Source organism: Notechis scutatus, chromosome Z (genome assembly GCF_049901735.1).
Source record: "Notechis scutatus isolate UNSWTSFEM ecotype Mainland chromosome Z, rNotScu1.2, whole genome shotgun sequence".
Taxonomy (NCBI): Eukaryota; Metazoa; Chordata; class Lepidosauria; order Squamata; family Elapidae; genus Notechis; species Notechis scutatus.
Window position 1 is genome coordinate 83,781,839 of NC_142025.1, and position 27,362 is coordinate 83,809,200.

The 27,362-nt window shown below is 38.8% G+C and overlaps 1 protein-coding gene across 5 annotated transcripts in view; it reads left to right on the forward strand.

Annotated features, from left to right (window-relative positions):
- Positions 1-1,103: 1,103 nt before the first annotated feature.
- Positions 1,104-27,362, forward strand: part of MTHFD2L (methylenetetrahydrofolate dehydrogenase (NADP+ dependent) 2 like) — a 33,265-nt gene continuing 7,006 nt past the window's right edge. The window contains exons 1-6 of one of the 5 annotated variants that reach the window (XM_087948110.1): positions 1,105-1,320; positions 9,797-9,981; positions 11,307-11,429; positions 20,930-21,082; positions 24,569-24,676; positions 26,745-26,837. In XM_087948110.1, the coding sequence (XP_087804236.1) occupies positions 1,187-1,320; positions 9,797-9,981; positions 11,307-11,429; positions 20,930-21,082; positions 24,569-24,676; positions 26,745-26,837 (796 nt within the window). In that variant the 5' untranslated portion in view covers positions 1,105-1,186. Of the gene's footprint in view, positions 1,321-9,796; positions 9,982-11,306; positions 11,430-20,929; positions 21,083-24,568; positions 24,677-26,744; positions 26,838-27,362 lie in introns of all 5 variants that reach the window. The other 4 variants (XM_087948108.1, XM_026679871.2, XM_087948109.1 and 1 more) reach the window with 4 other exon arrangements.

The window sequence follows — 27,362 nt, forward strand, 5'->3', positions numbered from 1 at the left end:
GGGGTGGATGCTAACTTCTTACACTATAATAAAGATTTCTTTTGATTTAAGGTGTAGACACTTAGCACCCACCCCTCTCCTAGAAGAATGAAATATTCTGGGAAGTATTAAAAAGGCAAAATATTATATTTCCCTGGATGAGAAAAGGAGAAACATGTTTTAAAGACAAAGCAGCTTCCTGCAGCTCCCTGGCCCCCTTCAGCTCCAGGTTGATGGGATTAAGACATGGCCCTGGGGAAATGATAGGATTATCCATCTCACCAAATGGCGCCTGGGAAGATTGCATCAGCCAGCACTCAGATGAAGCCATGTGGTCCAGACAAAGTCTACGAAGTTAGCTAAGACCCCTGCCCCTGGGAGTCTGATAGCCAATGGGATACATTTCTTGCACAGGAACAGGAAATACTAAGGTGGGGCCCAACAGAGGGTATGAAACCAAGGGATTCTCAGCATCCCGTTTCGCTCAGGAGCTCCAATGCATGTGGTCCTGTCCACCATTAAACCTTCTTTCCAAGCAACTTCCATGAATCCAGTGTCTTTTTCCCCACTTGGAACTGAACCCAGAAGGATATTTCTTCCAACAAAGGTTTAGGGAGAAAATGTTCATTAAATCCATTACATTACACCAATTTTTGTCCACTGAAATACACAGCCTAGTTAACGGGACTCCATGTAGGAGGTTACCATGTGTGAGTGGCAAGATCACAAGGAAAGCAACAGTTTTTTGCTGCCATGAAGCAGTCACTGGGGTGGGGGTGAAGAGAGATTGCAAGCCAAATATGGTAGCTTTAATTTGCCACAAAAACAACGTATCCCAGGTGGCTGGGAGGCAGCCTTTCTTGATAATATGCTATGTGTGATGTGCCTGCCTTGAAGGACAATCCTCGTATCAATTAATAATTAGTACTAGTATTAAACTATATTTTGGAGACAGGGGTCTCCGTGATTGGTCCTCATTGCTCTTCCTAAAAAAGCTCTTTGCTCACGGGCTGCATCTGTTCAGCCTTCAATTCTCTGGGGAACAAATTCTCCTTCCTTCCCCAAAGAATACCGCAGGTCAGGTCTCTAAATAATTGCCTCTGGCGGCGCAGGCAGAGCATCTCCACAGCCATCTCGGAGCGGCGCAGGAAGAAGGCGGGGCCGATTCAAAGGCAGCTGGCGTGGTTGAGCACCCTGGGACCTCGCTATGGCGGCGACAGGCGTCCCCAGCCGTCTCCTGCTGCTACGGGGGAGGCGGTGGGGAGGCTTCTTCCTCTTGCCGGGCGTAAGAAACACCTCTAACAACTGCAGCCGGGGCAATTGCCCCAGCAATGGCAGCAGGTAGGAAATGCGAAGGGTAGGATGGTATTCAGGGAGCGTTAAGCCTTCCCCTGATCTAGTCTACAAACGAGCAATGCTTAGAGGCTGTGTCTTTGTCGAGCGGGAGGGAAAGCAGAAAGGATTAAAGGAACTGAAGGAGGGACTGGCGAGGTAACGGAATTGCAGACTTCCCTCCAGCCATGAAGGTGTGAAGGGAGCTTCAACCCGGTAGGGAACCGTGCGTCTGAGCGCCTCCGGAACGGAAACGCTGCGGAACCAGCGTGGGTCTTATGCGCGAAAAACGCGCTTTGCTCCAAAGGCCCGAGAGCGAGAAATAGATCACGGGTGAGCGGCGACAGGTTCAGCTTTATATTTTTAGGACTATTTATTTGCTTTCTATCCAGCTCATTAAGCCACGTGAATCCCTAATCTCTAGATTTTCGAACTAAACTGGACCAGAAGAGGTGAAGAGACGTGATAGCGGGGACGTGTTAGTGACGACTATTCGTCATTGCATCTTCCTTCTTATATCAAGTGTATAGGTACCTCAACTTGTCATGCCCATGATTTTTGTAACCACACTCCTTCATTTATCTGTTATGTCTACTGTGGATTTTATTGCTTGAAACTCATTATGGTAATATTGCTATTAGTTGGGAAATGTTCCTTTCTTTTTTGAGGAAGGGTGGGTTTATACACTATCTAAAGGTAAATGCATTTAAGATATTTGATTTGTCCATGACTAGTTTTATAAATGAGGTATCCCCAATAGATAGCACTTCCTTGGGATACCACATAATGATCTGTTAGAGTTAGATTGATTTTAAAAGCTCTATTTTTCTTCATTTGTGCTGTTCTGTGTTTAATGTTGCAACTTTCTGTCTGACTTTTTCATTAATCAGATATTGTGAGAACACATAGATGAATGTTTCTAAGGCCACCAAAAGTAGAACAGATCAAAATTTCTTCACTCTCCTAGATTAGTAGGCAGGTAGAACATCCCATAGTAGGCGAGTAGAACATCCCATAGTTTATTTATTTGTATCCTGATCTATCTATCTATCTATCTATCTATCTATCTATCTATCTATCTATCTATCTATCTATCTATCTATCTATCTACCTACCTACCTACCTACCTACCTACCTATCTATCTAAAACTGGATGTGTGTGTGGATGGGTTTTCCAGCATAACTCTGGAACATCTCGAGCAATTTCAGTCAAACGTGGTACACAGATGACTTACCCTCTGGAAAAAAATACTGTGGGGGTAAGACATTCCTAACACCTCTCAGGATGTGTGTGTGCCTTAAAATGGTACAGCCCAATGGAGTTGCCATGGTAATGGCTTCACAGTACTCCCCAAGGGGGTTCCCTCTCGTAAGGGGCCCTCAGCTTCAAGCAAAGTGGGCAAGTTGTTGGGGGAAGTGCCTGCTAATGCAGATAATCACCTCAAAGGCTGTTCCCTGTAGAATTTTTCCAAGACTGTTGGCCACAGCAATTAGGTCTCTTATTCTCACCACAGTCGTTGAGGTAATAGGACCAGGGCCAGGATGCCTCCAAGCCTCCAAGGAAACGTCAGGCAATTGACCAAGTGCAATCAAAGACTACAAAAATGAAACACCAGCGTAGACAAACTCCTGAGGAGAGGAGTAGAACACTTGTGATGCTGCACAAGAAAGCTACTATATCTAGAACTTCAGAGACAGTACAACAGCATGAGGCCCGACTAAAGGATGAGAGGTAGAACTACTACATCTAGAGCTTCAGAAATAGTAAAACAGCATGAGTCCCGACTACAGGATAAGTAGAGCTGCTACATCTAGACATTCAGAGACAGCATAATACCATGAGGCCTGACTATACTATCAAAGAGAAAGTGCGGTTATATCTACAGCTTCCTTTATAATTTGTATACTTTACTTATACTTTTAAAACCCTGTAAATAAAGTTAGATTTGATACTATACATATAATTAATTCCTTTTCCTGTCTAATATAGGATTGGGATAAATAAATACCTGGACAATGCCGGGTTATCTGCTAGTTATTTTAAAAAAACAAAATAATGAACATATTATTCGTTCCTCCTATTTTTGTTAGACACAATAAAATCAGGAAGCAAGGTGATTCAAATGAAAACAGGTTTAATTCATGCTAGCACTCTACAAGAATCTGAACAATTAATGGTCAAAGCAAATTGGCGGCATTTAAGAATCAACTGAATTCAAGATAGTCTGGACTTAGATCTCTTATGGCTCCACAGGGAGTCAAGACTGATGACACGCTTGACCCCTACCTTGGGCTAAGCCCGGTCATCTTCTATAGTTTTCCCCACAACAATTCTGTGAGGTAAGTTGTGACAGAGAAAAACTGGCCCAAGCACCCAGCAGGCTTTCATGGCTAAGATGGGTGGTCACTTACTTTCTAGCTTGGTGCCTTAATATCTTGCTGTTTGGAGGGAATTAGAATGCTTAGTGTAATTTTAAAAGTGTGAAAAATTGGGATAGATGGTCAGGTATTTTTTTGTCAGGACAAGATTGTCCTCGATTTTTTTTCACAAATGAACCCAAAATTTCCATGGCTAAGCAAGACAGTTAAGTGAAATGTGCCCCCATTTTATGAGCTTTCTTACCACGGTTGTTAAGTGAATCACTACAATTGTTAAGATAGTAACAGAGTTGTTAAGTGACCCCAGCTTTGCCTTTGACTTTGCTTGTCAAAAGGTGATATATGACATAGGGACACTTTGTGTCACATGACACAAATACATGCCAGATAGCAAACTTCTGAATTTTGATCACGTGACCATGGGGATGTTGAAATAGTCATAAGTGTGAAAAATGTTTACTTTTCTCAGTGCCGTTGTAATTTCAATCATTAAATGATTATAAAGCAAGACTACCTGTAATCGTAAGCATCATTAATAGTTTACTATTACTCTTATGTAGAAAGTAATTGGTTGTTCTATTATAACAGGAATGAAGTTTTTCAAAGCCATGTTATAGTTTATGTTTCTTTTTAAAGACATCTCAGTTCAAAAGTCTTTGGCCAGTCTTGACATTCCTCTTTCTTTCTTTCTTTCTTTCTTTCTTTCTTTCTTTCTTTCTTTCTTTCTTTCTTTCTTTCTTTCTTTCTTTCTTTCTTTCTTCCTTCCTTCCTTCCTTCCTTCCTTCCTTCCTTCCTTCCTTCCTTCCTTCCTTCCTTCCCTCTCCCTCCCTCCCTCCCTCCCTCCCTCCCTCCCTCCCTCCCTCCCTTCTTTCTTTCTTTCTTTCTTTCTTTCTTTCTTTCTTTCTTTCTTTCTTTCTTTCTTTCTTTCTTTCTTTCTTTCTTTCTTTCTTTTTTGTATATGTTTTATTTGCAGTTTTTCCTTTAACAACCAGCATTTTTTGTGGAAAGCACAATGACTGGGTTAACATATTTTTCACACAGTGCTCACAGTAATAATAAAATTACATAGAAAATATTTATCTTCCAACTTCTGACCTTAATGTGCTCATTGTAATTATAATATATTCTTTTATATATCAATATATATTCTACTACTTTCCGAATTTATACTTATTTCTTTATTTTTCCCATTTCTTGTTCTTCTCATTATCTTTAAACAATACTTTTCTCTCTTTATTATTTTTTATCACTTCCTCCAAAAATATATATAAACATCAATAACATTTCTTCATACAGTATACTTATTAACCCTTATTAAGTCACTACTATTTTAATATTATAGGTATCACTCGCAGTGTTATTCAGCTTTTTCAAGCTTTCTGCGTTTTAAATCATCCTGTAGATTTTTCTTTTATTTCTATGTCTTTAATTCTTCCTCTTTAATTTTTAATCTTTAAACTTTCTCCATAAATCCAATCATCGATTTCTTAAGGTTTGGAGATTATTTTTTGGAACTTCTTACTTTGGTTAGTCTTCTAAGGTAACAGTTGGAAATTATCTCACCCAGTTTCACTGCTCTGTCCACACACCGCTCCAGCACAAAATCTTAGTGTCCCAGTTTGTCCCAGCTTGTGACAGACCAAAAAAATGGCCATTATCCCTGCTGCTGATCAGGAGAGCTTTCTTCGGAAACTGCCGTTTCCTCGCGATCGATGAAGCACCTCTCCTTTCTTCACCACTCCTCCAGGGTGGCTTAACTCTGTAGGACAGGAGTGTCAAACTCAATTTCATTGAGGGCCGCATCAGAGCTGTGGTTGACCTCGGGAGGCCAGGGGGGCATGGCTGACTGGGTGGGTGTGGCTCACTAGGTGGGTGTGGCCAGCTTGACACCACTCCCCAAATTGCTGGCATATTTCCTCTTTGTATTGGGTAGACTGGGCTGAAGCTACATTGGCCTGACCTTTCCTCTTCGCATCAGGTGGACTGGGCTGAAGCTTTGCTGGCCTGATCTTTTTTCTCTGCATTGGGTAGACTGGGTTGAAGCAACGTAAGTAGACTGGGCCGAAGCAATGCAGGTAGACTGGGACGGCCCTATGGGCCGGATCCAACTACATCTCAGGCTGGATCTGGTTCACAGGCTTTGAGTTTGACACCCCTGCCGTAGGGTCTCCCAGCTAGCAGTTGCTGACTGCTTTTCACGGAGCCCAGTAGAGAATTAATATACACAAGTTTAACATGAGTCAAAATGGGAACAAAATGATATCCAAGTTTTCAATACTTGAAAACAAGCAGAATCTTTATTGGAGCTTCTTACTGTTTGTGAGAATTACGGTGATGATAGAATTAAAAAAAAACAAAAAACAATGCCATGATGACACTACCCAAATCCCCATGATGATTGTAGTTGTCATTCTGCCCAGCAGTATTTTCTTGGCTTCTTCCAGGTTTCCTAAGTTCTGAAAACAAATTGAAAAAATAAAAACCTAGTACTATATGTCTATTTGTCTGACTTCCACCATTTTGTTCCGCCCACAAGTTGTCAGGGATAAAATGATGGCCGTGTTTAGGTTGTCATGATGCGGCCTTTAGTTTTACTGCCTTAACAAGATCTGCAGAATGCTGCAGAAACTTCCTGCAGTATTCAGAAGCTTCCGTAGTGGCTATGAAGCCTTGTTAAAGCAGAAAAAAACAAAGCAGTTTGTATGGCGGCCGCCATTTTCTCCTTGTCCACCAGCAGGTGGAAAAAAGAGGGCAGCTAAGTTCAAGTTGCTGCCTTGTGGTCCAGAGACACACCGTTTGCATTTCTTCCCAAACATGAGGTTTGAAGAGCTTCAAAAGATAAGTGATATAGGGGCAGGCCAAAGTGCTGCAGGATCTGGGCAAAGCAGGATGAGGGAAGAGAGGTGGGGGTGTCCTGCAGTGTCCCTGTGATCAGTCAGTGATAAGGGCATGTAGGAAGGCCCCCTCCCCAGATTAAAATATTCTTCTTAATATTAAAAAGAAGCAGGATAGAATATTTCCCCAAAAGGAGAAGTGGAGGGGGGGAAAATCCTAACATAGGCAGAAAACAGCCTCAGTCTTCTTGCCATAGGAAAACAACCTCAAGCAGAAGCTTGAAGAGGCCGGGTCTTTTAAGAATGGAGATTTTGTATCCATTCAGAAAGACTGCGCCAATCTATTCATAAGCAAAGAGACTCCAAATAAGCAACACAATTAGGCAAGCTGACAAGATTAGCTCAGACAAACAGCTAGGATTTCCATTTCCCCTTTTGCCTGAAGTGCCAGCCATGACCCCCCTACATGACCCCATAGGAAACTGGCAGCAGCCATTAAAATATTAAAGGACACATTATTAAACAGGAACAGACATCTCAATCACAAAGCCCCAAAGAATAAAAACCCACGTACTCTCAACCCCATTTTATCATTTACCCCAGTATTTCAATAATCTAGATCACCATTTGCCATTCTCAAAGTTACCATTTTGGGGGGAAACACTCTTTAACAGCAAAATATTCCTGAATTCATAAACAGCAAAAGATTTCAAATTGCTTCAAAAGATTTCAACAAATGTAATTAATACATCACAAAAGTTAATCGATAAATACGTAATCTGTTTCAACTGTAGCATTGCTAATCTGTCCCTTGCTCCATTACTCTCCTACCCCTATTCATTTTAGTTTAAATCCTATCTCAGTTTAGCTACTGATGAACTGACATGCAGCTTAGTCTATGCATCTGTTGAAGTGAGCTGCATTTCATAAAACCTTATGCTTTTCAATAAAATATATTAGTCAGAAAAGGTGCTACCAGATTTCTCCTGATATTTGGTACCACAATACAACTAATTAATATTGGTCACCTCATGCAGGCATGTTTTGAAATTGCTATTATGATATCATACTAAGATCATTCTGGCTTTAAAAGCCCATGCAATTTACCAATGCACCACTATTTGATAGCTTGTTCTTCAGTCTTTTTGCCAGTTGGAGCAGCTAAATAAAAATGAAAACTTCTCCTGTTTTGGTATGATAGCTTAGCTTTGGTGTACTCAGTAGATTCGGAGCTTCTGCAGCTTTCAAGGCAGAATTTTTATCAATCACATCATCCAGTTATGAAGATGAATTATGGGACATGGCTGGGAAAAACCCGAGGCAGTGTGCCTATGCTTATTGGTTTCTCTTTTCTCTTCTAGGAGCATCAGAGGGAAGAGATTCTATCTTCAGAATTCAGGCTTCTCTGCTTCCCCCATGCCCCTTAAACTCATTTACATTATGAATCAAAGAGATGCTGTTAAGTAATAAATTTAGATAATAAAAGGTATTTTTCCATAGATGTTTTTAACTCATATTTTTTTGTTTCAATAAACATGATACTGCAGCTAATTAAGTTCTTAAGTATTTAATTTATTTAGACAAAAATATCTCCCTCGAAATAATTACCAAAAGCATTTGCATTTCACATTTTAAAAGTTGCATGATAGAAATAGCCAGAAACTCTCAATTTGTTAATTGATTTGGATTACATTAAAAGTAGCAAACCTATTAATAAATTTATACATGTCAACATTCATGTTGTGATTTTCATGGAAGAGTGTGTATCTTCGACATTGCTTGATTGCTTATTTCATATCTGTAAAGAATTACATCCATAAATATTCTTCCATCTGTATGTTAGAAGGAATTCAAAATGTACTTAAATACATTAAAAATTAATAAAACTAAAAGTAATAATGCTTGCAAAACTGAAAGATATTGGGTTTTCATACAAGTAAATTAACTGAATGGGTAACCTCAATAGCAATCTTATTCGGAATGCTGCCACAATGCACATGTTATACATTTAATATGTGCATTCTGGCAGCATTCGGAATAAGATTGCTATCCATCATCTCCTTACACAATATCATTTAAAAGAATTGGTTCCTGGCAAATTCCTGGCTGGCAGTTATATTGTTTTCCATATGATGATATATCAATCAGAGAGATGTCTGAAGTACTCCTTGCTTCCAAATCCCATAATAATTACATAAGTCTCTGTAGAGCTAGTAAGTCATAATGTGGCTTAATTATTTGAGGTTTAGTGTCTATCCATTATGGAGTAATATTTGTGAACTTAGGTATGATAGCTTGTTCTATAAATAATGATTAAACATCTTGCCTTATTTATAACGAAATTTGATTAGTTTTGATAGTATTTCTCAATCCTCTGACACCCTCAAAATTTGAGGAAGGATCCATCCAGGATCCAGGGCTTCTGGACTCTTCTTTGCAATCTAGATTTTAGCCAGAGGTTTGTCTCTTAATCTTTTGCTTCTTTTGCAGAATGCTTCAATGGCACTCAGCCTCTTAGTCTTAGAACATATTTTTCAGCCTTCTTCATGCTGTTCTTTTTAACTACATCACAAAGTCTAATCATCAAGTGAGGCTTGAACCAATGCTATACCCTCTTCTTCAAGCACAAATACATTCTCTGCTTCACTTTTCTGAGACTGCCTTTAGCATTTCATTAAATTGACTACCTTTATTAATACCAAATTCTGCTGAATACTATCCCTCAACATATCAACTCTACTACAATTGTAACAAACCGCTATTTCCAATTCCTACATCCTATTTCCTTTCCTTCCAACTTTTATTTTGTGGATATTATTAGAATATAATAATTGCTAGAAATGTTGTTATCAAATTCTTTAGAAAGTTATTTTCAAGGCATTTTATATTGCTATGCTAATAATTTTATCTATGAAGAAGGACTCATTTCACTCAGGGATGTTGCATTAACCTATAGTTTGTTAGGCACTTGTGAAACACTAGCAGAATGAAGCCCTAGCTGAATCTGAAAGCTAAAGGGGCAATCTTCAGAAGATGTAGGATCAGGATAGAGGAATTTGCCATTCCAAAAGTCTTGTTCCTATGTATATTTTAATATTAAATCAGTTTCCACTCAAATATTAAATGTTCACGTGAATTCTCCAACAACTAAATGTGCTGCAATAAAACATACTTTGTATGTTTTAAAGTGTGATTAATGCTATAATGTAATTTTCTTGGCTGTAAAAGTTTAGATGGATTCTGCTTAAAAGTTTTCATTTTATCTCTTATAGGAATGAAGCAACTATTATCTCAGGGAGAAGGCTGGCTGCACAAGTCTGTGAGGAAATACAAAGAGATATTGAATCATGGCTTACCCTTGGCCACAAGAGACCTCATCTCACTGTTGTTTTAGTAGGAGAAAACTCAGCTAGCCATACTTATGTAAGAAATAAAGTAAAAGCAGCAGCAGCCGTAGGTACGACTTTTTTTTAAAAAAAAATAGAGCTTGTACATTGCCAACCCAGGTTGTTTATAATATATACAATATGTTACTGGCATACAATTTTTTTTAAGAGTGAGGCTTCAGTGGATGTGGCAGTGATGCAAAGCAGGAGAGCCAACACATCTATTCAGGGACAATATTTTCATAAGGTTTGAGTGAGGTAGGGCAAGATTGATATCAGCCTTACCAAGAACAACAGACAGGAGTCATGGCCCGATGGAGCTTATTCTACTTTATTGTAAGGCCACATTAATACAATCTTGCAAGCCTAAAACTTCTGCCATATCCTTTGCAACCTGAGAAGCGGGAGAGGGTTTTTTCTGAGTCTCATTTTCTGTCCATTACCTGTTTCTTAGCATCTCTCTGCAGGCCTTCCAAAGTCCTTCCTATGTACCATTACAGTATGATGCCTATTTTATTATTTATTTATTAATAAACTTTATAGGCTGCCCATCTTACCTCAAGGTAACTCTGGGCTGTTTTACAATAATAAAAACTAAAAACGATACAAACTGAAAGCATAAGTAAGTTTAATACAAAAGCCAAACACTATCGCCCAATTAAAAAATGGGGAAGGCAGGAGCAAGATGGGGAGGGAGATGGGATATGTTGTTAATTGATCAACCACGTTCACGTAATGCTCCCCCCATTGGAGCCCAAAGCTAACAAACAGAGCCAGGTCTTTAGGATCTTCTGGAAGATTACACCAGGGGACAAGATGTTCCACAGGTCAGGCGCAACGGCAGAGAAGCCCCTTCTCCTGGTCCCAGCCAGAATAATCAGGCTGATGGGATCTGCAGCATGCTTCCTCTGCCAGCATTGGTGAGGTGGGCCAATTCCACTGGGATGAGACAAGTAGCCTGACCCATTCACTGATGTCTAAATTCATATATTTCTCAAAAAAACCCACCCAATCAGGATTGCAATGATGCCAACATTTTAAACATATGTCGTAATATAATTCAAGCTGATTCACAGAAAAGTTTGTACGGGGTACATTTTGTTGCTTTCCCCACTCCCCCCGCCTTCTCTTCCTTCAGGCTCCTAGGAAAACTATTTCTTTAATTTTTAGTAAATTGTGTTTCAGAAAAGAGATTTAAATAGTTCCAGTTTGCCTACATATGTCTTAGATAATTAAGCGGTGTATGCATGTGTTTTACCTGTTTTAGAACAAAGAAAGATAAATAATAGTGCCATTAAATGTGGAAGTACATAATTTGATTTGTGTAGCAAATTTTGCAAGAGGCAAAATGCAAAACCATTGTTGCTAAGGATATTTCTTTTGTGGATTGTTTTAGGCATTTGTAGTGAAATAATACTGAGGCCCAAGGAAATTTCTCAAGAAGAACTTTTAGATCTTACTGGCAAATTAAACAAGAATTCAAGAGTCAGTGGCATATTAGTCCAGTTACCTTTGCCAGGTAATGAATTCTGTTTCATATGGAGTCAGAAATAAAATGACTGAAAATATATAAGAAAAATGAAGTTAAACTAGTACCTCTGTTCTGGTACAAGGGAAGAGATTTATCAATAATCAATTTCCTTAGATTATTGTTGTCTTTACTAGTATTTATTTTTCTAATGATTTTTTCCCTAAATATTTGTTACTTCTCTTACAATGCTTAGCCCTTTACAAGCATAGCTGAAATCTGATTGCCAAATTGCCATATATTTTACCAGTAGGACATCAGTGCAGGTGACAAGAGATCAGTTATATCCTTTCCAAAATTTCCCCAAAATTAGCAGTAGCACCAGAGAACGTTCAGCTTTAAATTATGATGAATGAAGTTGAGAGAATCATAAAGAAGAAAGTCTTCCCAAATACTTTTGATTTAAGACCATATAGGGCTTTCCTGGCAATAACCAGCACTTTTGGAAGGAAACTGGCAGCCAATGTAGTATCTTAATACAGAACCATTCGGAATTCTTCTTAAGTCCAGACTTTCTTGAATCCAAAAATTGCACCACACAAAGTACATGCAAGAATTAAGCCTAGAGGATATCAGTGCTAGTAGCTCTGTTCTAAGTTCATCTTCCAAGAAAGGATGCAATGGAAACATTCACTGAACCATTAACAAAATGGCTGCTCTGGCCATTGCTGCAGCGTGGAAAGAGAATGTATCTCCATTAGCTGTTTTGGGATTATACAACCACATTTGCAACTGGTAGACCTACTATCTCCTGAAATTATGAAACCTCACAAAAAGCACTTTCATTTTGCTTTGATTCTGTTTCAGCATATTGAATCCTTTATTTCTTTTCTAAAAATATGATTTTATTAAATTTCAGAAGCATGAATAAAAACTAAACAAGCAAGAAAAATAGAAAAGAAAGAACTAGACAAAAATCAAGAAAAAGTGTGAAGAAAAGAAGAAAGGAACAAGTAAAGGCAAAAAGCATGGCTTCCAACTTTCTTCGGTACAAAATGTACATAAAAATCCAACAATTAGTCTAAAATTAACAATTGTCTATATTTCTTCTGTAATCCCATACAATTCTAATCATCAAATCCCAAAATCAAATTTGCATTTCTCTCTTTTTTCTCAAAAAGTCTAAAATTGGCTTCCAAGTACGGTAGAAATATAACTGCTTTTCTGTTCTTTAATCAAAGCTGTCAATTTTGCCATTCTGCCAATTCCATGAGTCTTAACCATCCATTCTTCTAGATACTGCTAGTCCTTCCACCTTCTTGCTGTGGTTATTGTATATAAAATATTTTTTCATTCCCAATTGCACATGGGCATTTGGAGAGCCACTCCATTATCAACCATTACCTGGCAGGGGTACAGAATAATAATTTGAGTTTCATCAGTATATGGGTAACACCCCAGCATCAAAGTTCCTCAGCAGTATCATGTAGATATTGAAATGCACAGAATTGGAGACATGGTTTATGTCATGCAATTGTTCATTTCATAGAATCAGGGCTGGAAGGGACCTGGAAAGCAGGAGATCATATTCCATGGCTGCCCAATCTTTTCTTAAGGACCTCCAATGATGGAGCACTCAAATTGTAAAAGGCAAGCTGCACCATTGATTAGTTGTTTTTAGTGACAGGAAATTTCTTCTTACTTCCAGGTTGGACGTCTCTTTAACAAGCTTACACCATTTACTTCTAGTCCTGCCCTCAGGTGCTTTGGAGAATAAGTTAACCTCGTCTTCTCTGGGACAGCTCCTCAAATATTGGTAGACAACTTCTATTGTGTCACCTCTAATCCTACTTTTTGTTAGGCTAGATATACCAAGTTCATCATATGGTTTAGTCTCTAGACTCCTGATCATCTTTATTGTTCCTCTTTGCAGTCTTTCTAGAACTCAGGATCTTTTTTTGTATCATAGTGACTAGAGCTGGATACAGTGTCCCAAGTGTGATCTCACCAATGCAATATAAAGTCATTCTATAATTTCATGTAATTTTGATACTATCCCTCTGTTGATTGTATTGCACTGGTGAGGATTGCATTAGCTTTTTTGGCTGCTGTAGCACACTGCTGGCTCATCTTAAGTGATGGTCCACTAGTACAGGGGTCCCCAACCGCCGGTCCGCGGACCGATACCGGTCCGCGGAACAACTCTTACCGGGCCGCTGGTTGCTGGGCGCCGCCATCTTTTTTTGGTAAAAAAGTGCTTCCGGTGAGCTTTTCCGGGTAGAAAGCTCACCGAAGCACTTTCATCAAAAAGATGGCGGCGCTGCGCTCGGTGAGCTTTTCCGGGTAGAAAGCCATTTCTACCGAAAAGCTCACCGAGCGCTGCGCCGCCATCTTTTTGATGAAAAAGTGCTTCGGTGAGGTCACCAGCACTTTTTGTCAAAAAGATGGCGGCGCCAGTTGATGCCGTACCGGGCCGCGGCGCCCAGCTGATGCCGGTACCGGGCCGCGGCGTCAAAAAGGTTGGGGATCCCTGCACTAGTACATCAAATCCCTCTCACAGTTACAATTGTTAATCCGGATACTGTCTATTCTCTACTTATGTATTTGCCTAAGGACAGGACGTTCCTTTTCTCACCTCAATAGATCTTATTGAATAGGGCCCAATGTCCTTCTGAATCTTTATCTTCCAAAGCATTCTCAATCTCCCCCCACAAAGCTTGATTTTGCTTGCAAATTTGATGAGTTTCCCTTCTAACCTCTTATCTAGATCATTTATAAAGATATTGAAGATCATTGGACCCAAGACAGAATTTTAAAGTACTCCACTGCATGCTTCCCACTGGGTAGATGTTATTTCATTGAGAACTACACACTGGGGGCAGTTGGCCAGCCAACTGCAAAACCATCTGGTGGTGGTATTGTCTATCCCATATTGTTTTATCCCACTAAGTAGGATAGAGGTCTTTTTTATCAAATGTCTTGCTGAAATCCAAGTTAACTATATCCGCAGCATTTCCCTGATTCACTAATTTAATCACTTTATCAAAGAAAGCAATGAGGTTTGTCTGGTATTATCTGTTTTTAAGAAATCCATTCTGGTTTCTAGTCACTTCATTCATTTTTAGATGTTTACAGATCTGCTACTTGATTATTTTTTTCAGGATTTTCACAGGTATTGATATCAAACTGATTGACTGTAGTTTCCTGGATTCACTTTTTCCAATCTGATATGAAACCATATCAGCTCTTTTCCAATCCTCTGGTAGTTTCCCTGCACACCAGAGTTTGAAAGATTTTGTTCAAGGGTTCCAAGATCACATTTGCCAGCTCCTTCAGTACTTTTTACACCCATCTGGTCCTAGTTCCGTGATGGCGAGCCTATGGCACGTGTGCCGGAAATGGCATGCAAGCCATTGCCCGTGTTCTTCTGGGTTCTGGCATACCAGCCAGCTGGTCTCCACACATGCATGCATGGCAAAAACAAGGAGAGCAGCCACCAAGTGTGTATGTGCAGGAAGATGATCTTGTTTCCGGAGTGCGCATGCGCGCCAGCTACCTGGTCTTTGCTACCTGGTTTCTGGCATGTATGCATGTGCGAAGACCAAATGGTTGGCACACCAGAACCCAGAAGAACAACAGACGCATGTGCATCAGAAACCAGAAGACCAGTTGGCCAGTGCATATGCACATGGCGGAAACTAGTTCATCTGCTCTTTCAGTTTCCGGCACGCAGGTGCACGCGCTCGCATGTTCACTCCCGTTTTGGCACTTGGTGCTGAAAAGGTTCGCCAATCCTAGTTATCTGAACTCTTCTAAAGTGGATAGGTATTCCTTTATCAATTTCTTATTCATTTTCACCAGCATTCCTGTTCTGTTTTCCCCCTGTGCTATTTTTGATAGGTTGGGCTATTTTTTCTTCTTTTGCATAAAGACAGATGTGAACAAGCAGTTAAGCAATTCTACTTTCTCTTTGCTCCCTATTACCTTCTTGCAATTTTATCCCATCAATAAACTTGTAATTTCCTGGACTTTTTGCTGTTGTTCCTTTCTTACTGAAAGAAACTTTTTTCTTATTTTTGGCATTTGTTGCAAGTCTTCATTCTGAATTTTAACCTTTATGACTTCATCCCTGCAGATTCAAGCTATTTGCTGGTATTCTGTTCTAGTTCTATGTCCCTGTTTCCATTTATTATATTTTTTTTGTCCCTCAGTTTGTCAGAGACCTCTTGGGCAACCATGTTGATCTCATCTGAGGTCTTTTGTTTTTCTTCCTCTGATACTGTTTTTGTTTTGGCTTTAGTATTTCAATTATTAGAATGTCTCATGCATCCTGAACTATTTTTCCTTCTAGGATTTCCATTTATGGATTCCTTCCTAATTTGTCTCTTATTTTATTAGTTGATGACAGGTAATTAAAGTCCCCCATTGCTACAATGGATTGTTTCCTGCACACTTCAGCTAACTGATTAGCAAAGGGTTCTTCTATTTTGTCCACCTGGTTAATAGTACATGCCTATAGTACATGCCTATTCTTTTTCCTTTAATATTTACCCAAATACTTTCAAGAAGGTTTTCATCTCTAATATTCTGTATTTCTGTAGGGGTGTAGTAATTGTCTACATACAAAGGTACTCTTCCCAATCTTTTGAGTTGGTTCTGTTTCTTTTGAACAATTTATATCCTTCAACCTTATGTTCCAATCATTGATTCCCTCCCGTCAGGTTTCAGTAATACCAGTAATATCATATCTACGTACATTCGAACTTCAAGTTCTCCCTATTTGTTATCCAAACTCTGAGCATTAGTGTATAGACATCTGAGCCCTTTATGACTGATATGCTGTTTGTTTTCTACGTCCTATTTTATACCTAAGTTCCCAGTCCTTTTCACCACTCCCTTTATCACTGTCTGATTGGTTGTCTAGGGGATTATGCTTAAAGATTAGTCCTTCCAGTTTTCTTTAAAACCCTTTGGATGAATAAAGCCAGATGTTTTCCAAACGTATTCTTCCTGGTTCTTGTGGGATGCAGCCCACTTCTTGCCAGAAGCTCTTCCTATAGATCAGGGGTCCCCAACCACCGGTCCGTGGACCGGTACCGGTCCGTGGAACAAATCCTACCGGGCCGCTGGTTTGCTGGGCGCCGCCATCTTGTTTTGATGAAAAAGTGCTTCCGGTGAGTTTTTCCGGGTAAAAAGCTCACCGGAAGCACTTTTTCATCAAAACAAGATGGCGGCACCCAGCTGATGCCGGTACCGGGCCGCGGCATAAAAAAGGTTGGGGACCACTGCTATAGATAATGTAAACTATGCTCCAAAAATTCAAAGTTATTTCAATGTAGTCAACAGTAGTTTACTGTTTGGCTGAGTAGTGAGTAATAGATCATTAACCCACCCATGCCTTTATTTTTTGGGGGGAAGGGAGTCTAAACTATTTTATTTCCTGTCACTGGACCACTTGATAGAGTTCTCCATGTGTCTACATATTTTCTTTCCAGATGGAGGGTATAAAATGGCAGGAACAACCTTTTCAGATTTTTGACCTTTGAGTGACATGCTACCATCGCCTTTCCTGTTTCTTGATAGTTACTTTTTCTTTGTTGTGTTCGGTTTGGATACAGATCTCTGCCTTTACTAGAAGTTCATTATGTTCGTCAATGAGTCTCAGAATGACTGGTTTCAGAGTGGCTAACCTTGTCCATAGACTCTTCAGTTTTTCTTCAAGTAATACAATTAATTTACATTTGAGGCAGATGGGCAGGGATACAAACATATTGCACCCACTGCAAGTAACTACAATGCTAGCCTCTTTTTCCATGTCTTCATAATACTATGGTTTTTCTTTTGTGGTACTATTTACAATTCAACAAGAAGCAAGCAAACTGAATCTTTATAAAGCAATCTTATCTGTGTCAAAGAGTTAATTCTTAATTCTGATTTTTGATTTTTCTGATTTTAAAAAAAAACACTTTCCGGTAAAAAATAATCTTTCGCTTCCTCTTGTGATTAATGTTGAAATTACACTTCAATATACCGAAGCAAAACAGCCTTCTGATAAAAATTAGTTTTTTGCCCTAAATCACCTAGCCTTCTGTTAAAACTTGATCTTCCTCTCAGATTAGCCTTTTTCTCTCTCTTCTAGTTAATGTTGAAATAATACTTATATACAATGGAGAAGAAAAAATTAGGTTTCTTCTGTCTCCTCAGTTCACAAGTTTACAATCCTCAAAAAATTGCAGCTTTGCTTTGTAATTAATGTGAACAAAGTCTTGCTTTGCAGTTAGTGTAAACACACTTTATATTTCTCAAAAATTTGCAGTCTTACTTTACAATTAGTGCCTAAAAAATAAAAATAAATAAAACATAGTCTGAAAATCAGAGAACCATTCAGTTCAGAGAAAACTATTCAGAGAAAATTTATAGGTATAATTTGCAGTTGGTATATAAAACAAGAGGTTAGGAGATAAATCCAATGCTGTGGTGGTGTAATATTTTTTCTCTTCAGCATAACAAATGGAAGGGTAGGTTATAAGTGAAAAGAGTCTCTCTTTAAATTGCAACAAAGCAACAAAGCAACTCAAGATGATTTCAATTTAGCATTTGTCAGCTTTTACTGTGGAACTTTTTGGGGGGTGGAGGGGAGGAAAGCAAAAAGAGAACAAAGAGAGTCCTGATAGCTACATGCCTCAGCTGAACTCACCCAAGTAAAACTTTCATTTTCTCCAAGTCCAGTTTTTTCTCCATTCACACAATTTTCTGTGAGTCTTCTGAGCTTGTTTGAGGCTGTTAAGGCTTTTAAATCATTCATGCTTCAAGCAGTGCCTTGCATTCCTGGTACCAGTCTCTCTATAACATCTGAATTGCAACTGTTTCCAGATAACAACTTCTAAAACCTTTCTAAAGAATAGAATGGAATCAATATAAGAGCATATATTATCGATCTTTCCAGGTGATCCAGAAAGGAGGATGTGATGGTCAGTGATGTCAAAACTTGCTGAAGAACCACTACCAATTCCCTATGCTGATTCTCAGGCATCATCTAGCAAGCCAACCAAGAAAGTCTTAACTGCATTGCCCTCAATAAAGCCAATCTGAAATGTTTCAAGATACAATAATCTGTCTAGAAATATCTGTAGATAAATTTATATTCATCTGCCTTCAGAAGATCAAAGTCTGATTTGTAGCCATCTCCAGTGGATTTAAAGCAAGTTTCTTAAGAAGAGATCTTATAATTGTACCTTTGAAACGTTATTTTAAACATTTATACTCATTTAAAAATTAAATACATTTTGTCCCTCTTTCCTATCCCCAAATTATAGCTGATATTTATGCTACTTTCAAATATTGATTATACAATTACATTATACTCACTTATATTGATATATGCAAAACATTTGGAACAAGCTGTTCCGCTGTTCCACTGATTATAAGAACCACCCCTGGCCTTTGCATGTTCTCATCAAAAATATGCAATGATTTAACAGATTTCTAAAAATGATTTTTTTCTGAAGCACAGAATTTCTTACTGTCAATTAACTTATTAAAAATGAGTAATTTGAATTGTGTATTATGTTTTTAAGCTAACGCATCCTAAAAATAATTTCAAAGCACATGATACATATCAAAAGAAATATCAAGTCATGATAATACCAGTAACTGAGGGGGATCTTGATGTGATCAATACCAGTAACTGTAACATGAATCTTGGAATCCTAGTGGACAATCTCTTAAATATGAGCCAATGATATGCAGCATTAGCCAATAATATCAGTGCAATCCTAGGCTGCATTAACAGAATGATAGAATCAGGAACACGTGAAGTAGTACTACCGCTTTACAAAGTCTTAATAAGAACACACTTGGAAAACTGCATACAATTTTAGTCATCACAATACAAAAAAAAAAATACTGAGAGAATGGGAGAGTGCAGAGAAGAGCAACAAGGATTGTTAGGGGGCTGGAGGCTAAAACTTAAGAACAGTAGCAAGAATTGGGTATGTCTCATGAAAAAAAGGACCAGGAGAGACATGATTGCCCTGTTCCAATATTTGAGGGGCTACCATAAAGTTGAGATATTTTCCAAAGCACCAGAAGGCAAGGCAAGAAACTGGCCAGAAACTAATCAAGGAGAGAACCAACCTAGAACTAAGAAGAGATGTCTTAATGGTGGGAACAGTGAACCAGTGGAATGGCTTGCCTTCAGAAGTTGTGGGTGCCCCATCACTGAAAGCTTTTACGAAGAGACTGGACAGCCACTTGTCTGAAATGATATAGGGCAGTGGTGGCTAACCTTTTTTTTGGCTCCTGTGTCAAAAATTGTGCTTGCGCTTGCACACTCGCACTCGTGCCAGCACCCAGAAGGCAATGTGCGCCACCCCACACCCCTACACATGTGTGCATAATCCCCACCCACCCCGTAGCCCCTTACCTGCACTGTTCTTCACAGCTGATTTTCGGCCAGTTTGAGGCCTTTTTTGGCCTCCCAAAGGCTTGAGGAAGGCTTCTGCAGGCTGAAAACTAGCCCCGTTTTGTCACTTCCGGTATTTTCGGAAAAACGGAGTGATGAAACGGGGCTAGTTTTCAGCCTGCAGAAACCTTCCTCAAGCCTTTGGGAGACCAAAAAAGGCCTCAAACTGGCCGAAAATCAGCTGTGAGGCGCACACATGGCCAGTGAGGCAAGTTTGCCTGCAGCTCGCGTGTCGGCACAAATGGCTCTGCATGCCACCTGTGGCACGCATGCCATAGGTTCACCATCACAGGTATAGGGTCTCCTGCTTGAGCAGGGGTTGGACTAGATCACCAAGGTCCCTTGCAACTCTGTTACTCTATGTTTTATGGTCTCATTTGACTGGGATTAAGTCAGATTTGTATCTATAGTGATATGCATAGCTATATCGTTATAGATACATTGCACCCCTCTTTAGTTCCATTTCTTGGAGAGATGGGGGAAAAATCACCAGAACAGCACTTTTCCTAACCCAGAATCCCCAACAGAAAGAGGACATCTTAAAAGCTTTTAGTTAACAGAGCCACACAAATCCTTTTTTTTCCATTACATTTTTCAGAGAATAACACTAGATTGCTAATGCTTTATTAAAGCAATTTTAAAAAAATTCTCTCTTAAGAAAAAAACAAAACAGAACATTTGCCATATCTTTTGATTCAGAAATTCTTGTGAACAGAAGAGCTTTTTTCCCTACATACTAGAACATCAAAGACGTCCTCTTTCTGATGGAGAAAGGAGGAATTTCTAACATGTCCTGTGGAAAAGTTTGACCATTACAGGGGAAATGGCTTCTCACAGGCGGTATTTTTTACTGAGCGAATTAAATGCACATTTTCACCCATCCCCATTGGGTTTAATTAAGATGTGACCAGTCAGTAGAATCAAAATAAGGAGTCCCATTACAGAGGCTTAACACTTCATATGAAATTACCTCCTTATATATTTACATTTACCCTTAAAAAAAATAAACAAGATGAATAACAACTATTAGGCTAACTGAATTTTAAAGTAGGAACTAAATATAGAAAAATTCTTTTTTTTTTTCCAGATCACATTGATGAAAGGACTGTGTGCAACAGTGTTGCTCGTGAAAAGGATGTGGATGGATTCCATATTTTCAATATCGGGCGACTGTGTCTAGACCAGCCCTCCATTATACCTGCCACTGCTGCTGCAGTTTGGGAAATAATAAAGAGAACTGGTAACTGAATCAAGTATTTTAAGGAGATGTGGGTTAAATGCATTCTGGAAATTTCTCTGAGAAAAAGAAGTTTAAGCTTAAACCATAAAATACTAGATACTACCATTCTTTCAAATAGTTTAAGGAATTAAATAGTTTTCTTTTAAAATTCAATTAGCACTGCTAATACTACCATATCTAGACTGCAATCATGGAAATTTAATCTGATTCAGAATTGTTAGATATTCCCTGACCATGTTTCTATCAATCTAAAATTTTATTCTTGCCTTTTTATTCTGCTCTTTTAATTGGAACTTTCTTGTTAGAAAAATCAATATAAGTTGAACAGCTCTTCCTGTTCTTTCTGACATGTTGCTGTTTTCATTAGACAGCCCATATATTGGTTCTGTTTTCTCCGTTCTATTTTTAATTGATGTTGCTCTTCTTAGTTTGCAAACTCATTCAGATTTCTGAAACTATTATATCTTAACTGAGTACTTGTTTGTACTTATGGGCTGTGGCTTTTTTCTAACTCCTATACCAGGGGTCTGCAACCTTAAACACTCAAAGAGCCATTTGGCCTGTTTCCCAAAGAAAAGAAAACACCAGGAGCCATAAAACCTGGGTGGGCATGGCCAACTTGATATCACTTACTCCCACTCAGTCACATGACACCTCCCCCAGACACGCCTCCCCAGGTTTTGTAGCTCCCAATATTTTCTTTTCTCTGGGAAACAAGTATCTCTCTGTCTCTCTCTCTCTCTGTCTCTCTTTCCTCTCTCCACTCATTTTCTCCCACTCTGTCTCTTTGTTTCTCTCTCCTCTCTCTCCCCCTCCCTCTCTCTCTCTCATCTCTGTCTCTCTCTTTCTCCTTCTCTCTCATCTTTCTCTTCCCCCATCTGTCTCTCACCTTTCTCTTTTTGTCTCTCATCCTTCTCTCATCTCTCTCATCTCTCTTTTTCGCCCTTTCTCTCCCTTTCATCTCTTTCTCCCTCCCCCCTCCCCCCTCTCGTGTGTGTGTGTGTGTGTGTGTGTGTGTGTGTGTGTTCCCTCTTGAACCATTTCCAAAAACAGGCAAGGGTTGGTTTTTGTTGTTTTTTGCTGATGTTCTTTCTTCTTCTTTGGATGCTTTTTACAATATGATTTAAATCAAAAGTCATTTCAGGTTCCCAAATAAATGAACTTCTTTCATCCCTTGCTCCCTGATGGCTGAACCCACCACTGGCTAGCCTCACCCTCCCCTCCCACTCGCTCCTCACCTCCTCTGAGAAGGTAAGGGTGGTGGCGGCAGATGAAGACTCGCTCCATATTGCAGAGCAGGTGCGAAGCACCCCTCTACTTGCCTCTTCTTCCAGTCCTTCTTAGTGCTGTGTGCACCTCGGCTGCTTGGAGAGATACACAACTTTTTTCTCTGGCCAGGCTGGCTATAGCTGATGCTCCGTGTCATAATGGGCTCCAGGAGGAGGAGGGGATGCCATCTTCCCCATTATGAAGTGCGCTAAATTTAAATGTGCTGCACAAAGCCACAGCCAGGCCAGCCAGTGTCTCGGCAGAGAGAAAGTCGCACATCTCCCCTAGCAGCCAAGGTGCATGCAGCACCAACAAAGGCTGGAAGAAGAGGCAAATAGAGGTGCGCTTCACTCCTGCTCTGGAATATGGAGTGAGTCTCCATCTGCTGCCGTCACCCTTCCCTTCTTAGTCAAGGAGTGACGAGAAGAGGACAAAAGGCGGGGCCAGCCAATGTAGGACAGGGAGCCGCAGCAGAGAGCCCAAAGAGCCACATGAGGCTCTGGAGCCACAGGTTGCCAATACCTGTCCTATATTAGTGTCATGTGTGTGTTTTTTTAAGATGTCACAAACCTTTTTGTATCATCTCACTTTCTTCTGCTCTTCTTCATTATTTTCTTATTATGTGTTGAATAGCACTAGCAAACTACTGTTTGTTCTCCCCATTCAAATGATCGGTGAATTTGGTCCTTGGAACTGGTTATTTATTCAATTTATATTGCCACACATCTCACCTAAGTGACTGTACTCAGTTTACATAATTAAGAACAACAATTAAAAGTAAAATAAAACCCTTAAAACCCCATTAAAACAATTGTATTAAAAACAGTTTTATTTATTTAATAAATCTAGTTTGCAGAAGAATGCAATTAATTATTAACAATACAATTAACCAACAGGTTTCATACAGCAGGATGATATTTCTTAAGACCCTGCCAGAAAGCCATCAGGGTGATTGTTAATCTAACCTGAGGAGGACAGGAGTTGTTCCAAAGAGCAGGGGCCACAGCAAAGAAGGATCTTTTCTTAGGTCCTATCAAATGATGTAGAATGGGCAGATTTACCTGGGGAGATTCTCTCAATAAACTGGCCCCATTAGTTGTTTTACATATCCCCAACAGTCTGCTTGTTCAGAAGGAAATTGTTTTCATGGCCGAAAATGTTTGCATTTCTGGGCTGCCTTATAATGTAAGTTTGAGAGCACTGCACTTGGAAAAAAAGAAGTAATAAGTAACGTAAAAATATATTCACAGATAAGCCTGTCTATAATTAGATAAACCCAGTTTTGGGGATGATTCCTAAAATTATCAGCTTGTGAATATGTGTGGTAGTTCTGCTTCTATCCTAATACTGTTTAACATTCTGAAGTATAAGCAGAGTGTTGATTATCTACAGTATTTCCAATATGACTTCTTGTGTTTCCTGCATGAAACAAAGAAAAGGGTTAGATATCATTTCTACTTTCGACTAACTTTTAGAAGAAACCATTACAGTAAACAATGGAGCAAGCTATATAGCCTTTTTAAAAAACGGGCAGGAGGTCTGTGCGTGTGTTTGAGTGTGTGTGTGTGTGTGCGCACACACACAAGGTTTTTTTTTACAGGATTATAATTTATCAAGAAAAATAACAAGGGAAGATGCTGTTGTATTTACAGGTGGATAATTTGCTCCAGATAGAAATTTATGGCAGTGAAGTATTTCTTCTAAGTGCTTCTAGTGAAGTGTTCAGTTTTCTCTTGCACACATGCTTTCTATCCTTGTGATTTTAAATTCCAGAAATAATAATGGGAGGGCTCACTTATATAGATACTCTTTTGAAAATGAAAACTGAACAGCAAGTATAGAATAAGCTTTCTTGAATTATCCTGGGCATAGTAACACAGTTTATTCTTCTTAATCCTATGTTAGGTATGGTGTCCATCTTCTCCTTAATGATCATATTTTGTTTTTTATATAAAGTAAACTTAAAATAATAATTTTAACAATGAACAAAATAAAGTTGCAGTTGACTACTATGATTATTATTTGTAAACTATTATCTTCAAACACTCATATTAAAATTTTTGTAATAATAAAAACTGTAAAAACCTAAATCTACTACTCTTATCATAATTCCATGGTGAAAAAGGAAATGAATATGTAGTCATGTCTTTTCCCAATGGGAAAACAAAAGATGTAATTTCACAAACTTCCATCTGTTTTAGTTATGCTTTTTTTAAGGAATACAAACATTCGGAAGAAATGTTGTTGTAGTTGGAAGATCAAAAAATGTTGGAATGCCCATTTCAATGCTTTTACATACTGATGGGGGACATGAAAGGCCTGGAGGTAGGTTGAAGGACATTTTACTTTATTCTATTGGAAACCTTAACAGGGAGAGAAAGAAAACAACCAAAAAAACCCACACCTCGTTCCTTATTGTATATGCAGTAAAATCAGTTTTAGTTAATCAAAAATAAGATTTTCTTTGGGGATAAATTTATTTGGTAAATGAATAAATATCCTACTGTCACTGCTGATAAACGATAAATTTGTAGTGATAGCCTTTTTCTTTTTATCTTTTCCAGAATTCTTAGGATTGGAGGAGTGGGATTGTATTCTGTTTTGCACTTATTTAAAACACTAAAAGGTTTTTTATCAATAATATTGTATTAAAAATAACATGGGAAAACAAATGTTTTTGTTTAGAAATACAAAAATCTGTCTTTATGTACCAAATGATAATTCACTTTTTCACAAAGACCACCAATGTGTACTTTTTATTTTCTCTTGTCTTTACTCTACACTGTCTTTTTTACTTCAATTTTGTTCTTCCATCTACTCCCCTGCAATCTCTTTACACCAGTCCAACTTTTTCCATCTTTCTTCCCAGCTTTCCAAATGACTCCCATTAAGTCTTTTTTTATTACAGTATGAGTAATTTGTCATTTTTTCAGATACCCCTTCTCCTTCAAGCTTATCGCTATTCTTGCAGAATATTGTTTAATAGAGACTATCTTTGCTGTCAAGTATAAAAAAAATCTGAGCAAAATTTCTAGAAAGCTAGATCTTGCAAAATGTACTTTATTACTTTATTGTCATTGAACCTCGTACAACAAAATTACATGCCATATTCAGTATACATGATACATAAAAAAATGAAACAAAAACACACCTCCTTCGCATTCTATACAATTGAATAGAAAAACCTGGTATTCATCTGGACAACATAAAGGTGGCAGCAAAGAAAGAAAAATTACTCCAGTTCTGCTGCCAGTTAACGAACATCCAGGTTTTTATAGACCAGATCTGGTAGCCCTTCATAAAGCATTTTACATTATTCTTTCCAGGAATACCGAGTATTATAGACTATACCAGGAGTGTCAAACTCAAGGCCCATGGGCCCCATCTGGCTCATGGGTGCTTAGATCTGGCCCGCAGGGCTGCCTTGGAAGCAGTGTATGTCCCACCTACAGTGCCTTTGCCAGCAAAAGTGGAGCAAAAGGGAGTCAGTTTTCAGTGGCAGAGGATTGCAGGAGTCTATCCTGGCCAAAAATGGAGCTCGGGAGCCTATTTTTGCTGGCAGAGCCCACAGGCTACCCCGACACAAGTGATGTGAAGCTGGCCATGCCCACTTCGGCCCCTCAAGGTCAAGCACAATCCTGATGGAGGCCTCAATGAAATCAAGTTAGATACTCCTGGACTAGACTTTCATGTCTTGCATAGTTGGATAGAGGGTTGTGAAACAAAAATGTAAGGGTGAGAAACTAACTCGTCTAGGCCAAACTGAACTCCATTTCATGATTTCTATTTTCTGTTGATCAATAACATCTCGGGGAATTTTTATGAAAATAATATTGTTCCCTTTCAGTCAGCATACTATCAACCTCAGGCACTATTTCCTGCTGTTTAAGTAAGCTGATGGCTTATTTAGCATAAGAGAGCAAGCATCAGTAAAGATGATATTTAAAATTTATTTTAGGATGGGATCTCCCTACCTTTGAAAGGTATGTTGTGGGCTATATTCCCAAAGCAGTCAAAATAAAAGAGTGGGCAGTCGGAACAAAGATTATATCTAATTGACATTTAAATGAATGAATGCCTTTTATTGCAATAATAACACAAAATGAAGTATCTATTGACATAGATGTTCTACAAATGTTTAGTACCTTCTTTGTACTCTACAGCAATTTTGAGGAGGATTTTCGAAGGGCACAGCCCTGGGATCATTGGTTATGCAGTTTTATTTAATTGGGTTCTAAAAATAAATAAGTGCAGCCCAGGGCCTGGTGGCTGCTAATGAATTACAAATCAAAGAAAGTCCTGTAATGCAAACCCTTCATTTATCTATATCAGGATGGTAATTTTAATTATAGCTGTGAAACAGCAATAATTTTTACTATTATGTATGTGACAGGTGATGCTACTGTGACAATAACTCATAGATATACGCCAAAAGAACAGCTGATGATCCATACCCAGCTTGCAGACATTGTGATAGTTGCTGCAGGTGAGGAGGATAATCAGTTTTTTTAATTCATACAATGGAATTAAATATCAGTATTATGCTGTTTCTTCAAAATTTAATCTGCTTTTGCTAAAACAAAATTTTCTAAAATAATGTGGAAAATCAGTGTAGATGTTAAAAATGTAGTAGTATGCAATTACATCTAAAATGGCTGTGGAGCTCAACCTCAATTTACTATTTTCCTTTAGTTTTTCTTGGTTTGCTTTCGTTTTGATTTTTTAAAAATAGGCAATTTGACAAAGCTCTTTTGGGGGGGAAAAACCCTATAAACTACCACATTTTTTGCTACATAAGACACTCTGGACCATAAGACACACATTAGTTTTAGAGGAGGAAAACAAGAAAAAAAATTCTGCCTCTATCTCTCAGCATCCATTGGTATTCATCTAGCGTACTTGCAGCGAACAACAAACAGCCTGATCAGCTTCAGCACGTTATTGCAGCTGATTTAGCACGAGCAGACGATTGGTGGTTGGATCGCCAATCCAACTCCCAGAATTCCACCAA